Genomic DNA, 7,738 nt, shown 5'->3' with positions numbered 1-7,738 from the left:
AGTAACATTGTTATAATAGTAACATTGTTATATTAGTAACATTGTTATTTTAGTAACATTGTTATTTTAGTAACATTGTTATATTAGTAACATTGTTATTTTAGTAACATTGTTATAATGTTAGTAACATTGTTATATTAGTAACATTGTTATAATGTTAGTAACATTGTTATATTAGTAACATTGTTATAATGTTAGTAACATTGTTATATTAGTAACATTGTTATATTAGTAACATTGTTATTTTAGTAACATTGTTATAAGGTTAGTAACATTGTTATAATGTTAGTAACATTGTTATAATTTTAGTAACAGTAAGAGTCAGTAGAAGTTATTTTAAGGAATAATGTAAAGTAATGAAGTGTCATACTAATAATTTTTAATTATGAAAGGAAGACATTTTTGTTCAGTTTTATATCGACATCAAGTTCTACAGCTTCATGTTTGGTTGTTATGTATTTTAAGTCGGTTCTCACAATGTTGTAAGTGACTGTCATGAATATGGTGAGTTTCACATATATTTTATTTGTTTTAGCAGTTACTGAAGAGCAGTCACAAATTGTCGTATTGGAGAAGCCAACACAATACTTCACAATTGATTATTATATCTCGATGCACAATATTATCCGTGTTAGGTAAGACACTGTAGATGAATGGTTCAGAGAACCGTCTAGTTGATAAATTAAATACATGTGCAACACTTGGGTATCTTTAATGAGGAAACGTTTCGCCACACAGTGCACATGTGTCACGTAAGGCACATATGCAACAGTTAGGTATCTTTGTCTTTGTTGGATTTGAGAGGGACGTGACCTCTCAGAGATTACATTCTTGCTTCTACTAGTGGCCTACATCTCACCTCCTGACAGTATATAAGTCTCCATACTGTCACTTCAGCTTCACATTGTTTCAGACTATGGAATAATACTCTTCTCCTGGCTTAAGGACTGACCACCTCTAAACTATATCTTCAAGGGTGATGGACTGATAACATCGTCTTCACATCTCTTCTGCTTCTACCAACTTTTCTGTACTCGACTGAAGAAGCCTATGTAGGCGAAACGTTTCGAAATAGATACCTAACTGTTGCATATGTGTCTTATCTAACAACCTGTCGGTATTTTATACCATTTTGATATTCAACATTATCCGTGTACAGTACCTATCAAACAGGTCTTTTCGTCTTCTCAGCTTAACACTGACTGCTTGTTTACTAACAGCTTTGACGAAATATTGTCAAGAGACTGCATCAGGAAGAGAGATCTGTTGGCATCGTGCCAATGTTGCACCAAGTCTTTTAAGGGGATTTGAAGAGGCAGCGAAGTGAACGCGATGCGGATGTACTTCTTAATTTCCTTGTTAAAGAAGGACTTGACGAGTTTAGCTACACGAACACCATTTTTTTCCAGACCGATGACGAGCTTCTTTACTCCTTTGTGATCGAGTTGATCAACACTGAGGATCCCGTAATGCTTACTGAGACCAGAGATAAAGTCTACCGCTGGGTTCACTGCAGACACGTTTAGGTGGGGCAAGAAAAGGGAAAAGTTTAAAGATTTTCTTCTCTTGAACATGAGGATATTTATTATTCCGTCTATGAATTTTAAAATGCCTATAGACCCACCTAAAGAAGAGCAAGGGATGATAAATTTACGGAGGTCATATACTAAGTCCACTCTTTGTAAACTCTTCATGTTTTGTGTGGCTGAGCAAATATGGTTAACAGTGTCACCATCTGAGACTCTGATAAACAGGAGTTCCATCCTGGAAGCAGCTGCCAAACTCATGACGCCCCTGCTACTTAGGTGACCCATGAAAGATACAATCCAGCATTTGGGAGAATTGTCGCACAAGAGACTGAGGTGTTCATCAGAAAAAAAATTCTTCAAGCCTATACTAGCATAATGCCAGTGAAGATGAAGATGCACTTTTACTTTCTTCCTGGCTACTAGATAAAGAACTATTTCAAGATCTGCTAATTTCTTTGGGTCGCCATTTATGCTAATAACTAATTCGTTGGGCATAATATGAACCATGAGCTCCCGTGCAGCTTTCAGATCACCGTCAGTAACAATCCACATTTTTGTGTCCACTCTGCGAGCTGCCTCCTTCACGAGGTCCTCATGATAATGGCACCTCTGTAAGACTTCAAACCATTTCGGTGGATCCCCTTCTTCATCTAGTGACAAAAACAGCATGTTAGCTAAAGATCTGGCTGAAATATTGCTTGTGAAATATTTAAGAGCTTGCATTTCCAGCAACTGCAACAAGACTGGGTGATACTTACTCATATTTGAAGTATCTTCCGAGTCTTCTCGTGGAAAGTACGTACCGGTAGCTAAATTGGTAAGTTTCCGAAACAACTGTTGGAGTTTCTGACTAAATTCTGTGCGATTAACCCGAGAACCAATCCACCCAAAACTTAATTTTGATATCACAATCATAAACAAGATTAGAATTTCAAGGACTATATCGTAGATGCCAAGACAGGGATTGATATAATCGCTGGATTTTCTAATATAAGGTTGGAACATTTTGTTTATTTCGGTCTCTGGATCCCGTGCTTGTGAACACCTGAGTACCACATGAAGTGCAGCATAAAAGCACTGATGCGAATAGTGTAAATATGTATAATAACCTTTACCGTTATTAGATGGGTGATAGTTAAGAAATGTCGAAAGACATTGTGAGTCTCTGACGATACGACATTCTTCTTTCAGTTTCTTAAGATCTTTTGAATCAATTCTCAAAATTGGTCCCTTTCTCATCGAATTGAAAGTAATCTTACAAAAGCACCTCAACCATTTGTCAACTTGCTCCTCTGCGTCACGTTCACCAGGTGCAACCTCAGCTGCTAGTTTTTCAACCAGCTGTTTTATTAATACTTCTTTAATTCTCATATAAAGCTTGATTAGGGAAGTGTCAGGTTGAAACTCAGAATTTTCACACCATAATCTTGCCATCAGCAGGAGTTTTAGTGGATTTTTCAACTCTTCCTGTACTAATCCTGCAAATCTTCCCATGTGATCTACGAATTCGGAGATGGATCTCTTATGGCTAGAAAACTCAGATTCTTTCTTCTGCAACAATTTTCCCTTCTCGTTGTTATCAAGTCCAAGAAGTGAGAATCTAAGAAACTTAGATGTAAATACGGTATCATTGGTTAGGGCTGTACTGAGCTCAGGTCTAGAGGTTATCAGAACTGTGTGGGAAGGAGACTGTGTTGTCAACAGTTCCTTCAGAAGACACCTGGCCTCTTGGGTGGCTTCGTCCCAGCCATCCACCAGCCACAGCACTCTCAGATTTGACAGGATACGTATCAGGGAACCGCTGTCACACGCAAATGTGGCATTGGGCAAGATCTTGAATCGGAGGAGGTAGTAGATGTCGCGAGTGTTGACACTGCTGCAGTGGAAGGGCAATACTAGCTGATACTGGCTGAGATATATCATAGAGGAGTGCCGAGAAAGCCACGAACTCATCATGTACCTGTCAGAATAAGAGAGTAGAATTATAGACATCGCTTGAAGGTCCTTTAAATGTACTTATTTTCACTACAAGTCATTCAGATGGGTAAAATATATCATAGTCTTACTCGAAAAGTAAAAAAAAATAGTTAAATACCACACACACACACACACACACACACACACACACACACACACACACACACACAGGTATGATAAAGCTCACGGTTCAGGGAGAGTGACCTAGTAGCGATCAGTGAAGAGGCGGGGGCCAGGAGCTCGGACTCGACCCCTGCAGCCTCAACTAGGCGAGTACACACACACACGCACACACACACACACACAGGCCAGGAGCTAAGACTCGACCCCTGCAACCACAAATAGGTGAGTGCACACACACACACACACACACACACACACACACACACAGGGATAAGATGATGGAGGTGGTACTGGAAAACCTCATGTACCAACACATAAGGGACACTACCAGAGAGAGAGGAGAGAATGAACCAGCGAGACTGTACCTAGTATTCACCTTGAGTAGTGTAGATATTGAGGACATCACATATGAAAGACCCCTCGGGGCCAGTGACCACATGGTTCTAAGCTTTGAATACATAGAGTTACAAGTGGAGAGAGAGAAGCAGGAAGGACAGGACGAATGAAGCCAAACTACAAGAGAGGGGACTATGTAGGCAAGAAAAATTTCCTTCACGGGGTTCAGTGGGACAGAGAACTGGCAGGGAAGTCAGTAAACGAAATGATGGAATATGTGACAACAATATGCAAGGAAGTTGAGAAGAGGTTTGTACCCAAGGGCAACAGAACTAACGAGAAAGCCAGGATGAGCCCATGGTCCACCCAGAGGCGTAGGGAGGCCAAAACCAAGTGTGCTAGAGAATGGAAGAAGTATAGAAGGTAAAGGACCCAGGAGAATAAGGAGAGAAGTCAGAGAGCCAGAAAAAAATATGCACAGGTAAGAAGGAAGGCCTCCGTCAATATGAAAATGACATAGCAGCGAAAGCCAAATCTGACCCGAAGCTGTTGTACAGCCACATCAGGAGGAAACCAATAGTCAAGGACCAGGTAATCGGGCTGACGAAGGGATGAGGGGAGATCACAAAAACAAAAGACCGCAAAGTATGTGAGGAACTCAATATGAGATTTAAAGAAGTGTTCACAGTGGAGACAGAAGGGACTCCAGAAAGACTGAGAGGTAGGGTACACCACCAAGTGATGGACACAATACATACAACCGAGGAAAATGTGAAGAGGCTGCTAAGCGAGCTTGATACCTCAAAGACAATGGGGCCAGATAACATTTCTCCATGGGTCCTGAGAGAGGGAGCAGAGACACTATGTGTACCACTAACGACAATCTTAAACACATCTGTGGAATCAGGGCGACTACCTGATGTATGGAAGACAGCAAATGTAGCCCCAATTTTAAGAAAAGGAGATAGACATGAAGCATTAAACTACAGACAAGTGTTGCTAACATGTATAGTATGCAAAATATTGGAGAAGATTATCAGTAAAAAAGTGGTGGAGCACCTAGAAAGGAACGAGCTCATCAACGAAAGCCAGCATGATTTCAGGGAAAGAAAATCCTGTGTCACAAACCTACTGGAGTTCTATGACAGGGTGACAGCAGTAAGACAAGAGAGAGAGGAGTGAGTAGATTTCATTTTCTTGGACTGTAGGAAGGCGTTTGACACAGTTGCACACAAGAGATTAGTGCAAAAACTGGAGGACCAGGCAGGGATAACAGGGAAAGTGCTATAGTGGATCAGGGAATACCTGTCAGGAAGACAACAGTGAGTCATGGTGCGGAATGAGGTGTCAGAGTTGGCACCTGTAACGAGGGGGGTTCCACAGGGGTCAGTCTTTGGACTGATGCTGTTTCTGGTATTTGTGAACGACATGACGGAAGGAATAGACTCCGAAGTGTCCCTGTTTGCAGATGATGTGAAGTTGATGAGAAGAATTCAATCGGATGAGGACCAGGCAGAATTACAAAGTGATCTGGAGAGGCTGCAGACATAGCCCAGCAACTGGCTCCTGGAGTTCAACCCTACCAAATGCAAAGTCATGAAGATTGGGGAAGGGCAAAGAAGACCACAGACGGAGTACACTCTAGGGGGCCAGAGACTTCAAACTACACTCAAGGAAAAGGATCTTGTTGTGAGTATAACACTGGGCACATCTCCGGAGGTGCACATCAACCAATTAACTGCTGCAGCATACGGGCGCCTAGCAAACCTAAGAACAGCATTTCGACATCTTAATAAGGAATCGTTCAGGACCCTGTACACTGTGTACGTCAGGCCCATATTGGAGTATGCAGCACCAGTTTGAAACCCACACCTAGGAAAGCATGTAAGGAAGCTAGAGAAAGTGCAAAAATTTGCAACAACACTAGTCCTGGAGCTAAGGGGTATGTCCTATGAGGAAAGATTAAGGGAGATCGACATGACGACACTGTAGGACAGAAGAGATATTGGGGATATGATAACAACTTACAAAATACTGAGAGGAATCGACTAGGTGGACAGAGACAGGATGTTCCAGAGATGGGACACAGCAACAGTGTCACAGCTGGAAGTTGAAGACTCAGATGAATCACACGGACGTTAGGAAGTATTTCTTCAGTCACAGAGTTGTCAGGAAGTGGAATAGTCTGGGAAATGATGTAGTAGAGGCAGGATCCATACATAGCTTTAGGAAGAGTATGTAAAGCTCATGGAGCAGGAAGAGTGACTCAGTAGCGGCCAGTGAAGCGGCAGGGCCAGGAGCTATGAATCGACCCCTGCAACCACAACTTGGTGAGTACACACACACATGAGGCGTCAGAGTTTGCACTTGTGACGAGCGGGGTTCCACAGGGGTCAGTCCTAGGACCGGTGCTGTTTCAGGTGTATGTGAATTACATGACGAATTACATCGTCTGCAAACTTGTTGTTTGCAGACGATGTGAAGTTAATGAGGAGAATTCAGTCGGAGGAGGATAAGGCAGGATTACAGAGGGATCTAGACAGGCTGCAGACCTACTTCAGCTGCTGGCTCCTGGAGTTCAACCCCACTATGTGCAAAGTCATAAAGATCGGGGAAGGGCAAAGAAGACCATAGACAGAGTGTAGTCTAGAGGGTCAAAGACTACAAACGTCACTCAAGGAAAAGGATCTTGGAGTGTGTATAATATCGAGCACATCTCCTGAGGCGCACATCAACCAAATAAGTGCTGCAGTATATGGGCCACTAGCGAACCTAAAAATAGCATTTTGACTTCTCAGTAAGAAGTCGTTCCGGATCCCGTACACCGTGTACGTCAGGCCCATATTAGAGCATGCAGCTCCAGTCTGGAACCTACACCTGGCCAAGTACGTCAGCAACTAGAAAAAGTGCAAAGGTTTGCAATGAGACTAGTCCCGGATCAATGGGGCATGTCCTACGAGAAGAGGTTAAAGATTACTCGACCTGACGTCATTGGTGGAAAAGAGGAACAAGGAAGACACGATAAGGACAAATAAAATACTGAGAGAAATCGACAAGGTGGACAAAGACAGGATGTTCCAGTGAATATCAAAATGGTATACAATACCTACAGGTTGGTAGATAAGACACATAGGCAACATTTATGCAACTTTATACCGAAACGTTTCGCCTACACAGTAGGCTTCTTCAGTCGAGTACAGAAAGTAGGCAGGAGCAGTAGAGATGTGAAGAGGATGTAATCAGTCCATCACCCTTGAAGTCGTAGATTTGAGATTGTCAGTCCCTCAGCCTGGATAAGTTATGTTCCAGTCTGGAACTAACTGAAGATCAAGCGACAGTGTTGAGACTTAAATACTGTCCGAAGGAGAGGTGCCTACTTTCTCCTACTTGCTCCTGCCTACTTTCTGTACTCGACTAAAGAAGCCTACTGTGTAGGCGAAACGTTTCGGTATAATGTTGCCTAAATGTTGCCTATGTGTCTTACCTACCCACCAGGATGTTCCAGACATGGGACAGAGCAACAAAGGGTCACAATTGGAACTTGAAGACTCAGCTGAGCCACAGGGATGTTAATAAGTATTTCTTCAGCGAAAGAGTTGTCAGGAAGTAGAATAGTCTGGGAAGTGAGGTAGTGGAAGCAGGTAACATACGTAACTTTAAAGAGGTATGACAAAGCTCATGGAGCAGGGAGAGAGTCGACCTAGTGGCCACCAATGAAGAGGCAGGGGCAGAAGTATCATTGCTTGCAGACGATGTGAAACTGATGAAGAGAA

The 7,738-nt window shown here is 42.4% G+C and overlaps 1 protein-coding gene across 1 annotated transcript; it reads right to left on the bottom strand.

Annotated features, from left to right (window-relative positions):
- Nucleotides 1–238: 238 nt before the first annotated feature.
- On the bottom strand, nucleotides 239–3,574 carry LOC128692986 (uncharacterized). Its single transcript, XM_070081665.1, has one exon. It carries the CDS (start codon nucleotides 3,519–3,521, stop codon nucleotides 1,188–1,190), a length of 2,334 nt encoding a protein of 777 aa, XP_069937766.1. The 5' UTR covers nucleotides 3,522–3,574; the 3' UTR covers nucleotides 239–1,187.
- Nucleotides 3,575–7,738: the final 4,164 nt, after the last annotated feature.

Source organism: Cherax quadricarinatus, chromosome 6 (assembly GCF_038502225.1).
Source record: "Cherax quadricarinatus isolate ZL_2023a chromosome 6, ASM3850222v1, whole genome shotgun sequence".
In the NCBI taxonomy this organism is placed as follows: Eukaryota; Metazoa; Arthropoda; class Malacostraca; order Decapoda; family Parastacidae; genus Cherax; species Cherax quadricarinatus.
The sequence above is the reverse complement of the archived record's forward strand: the minus strand, read 5'-3'. Positions and strand labels throughout refer to the sequence as shown.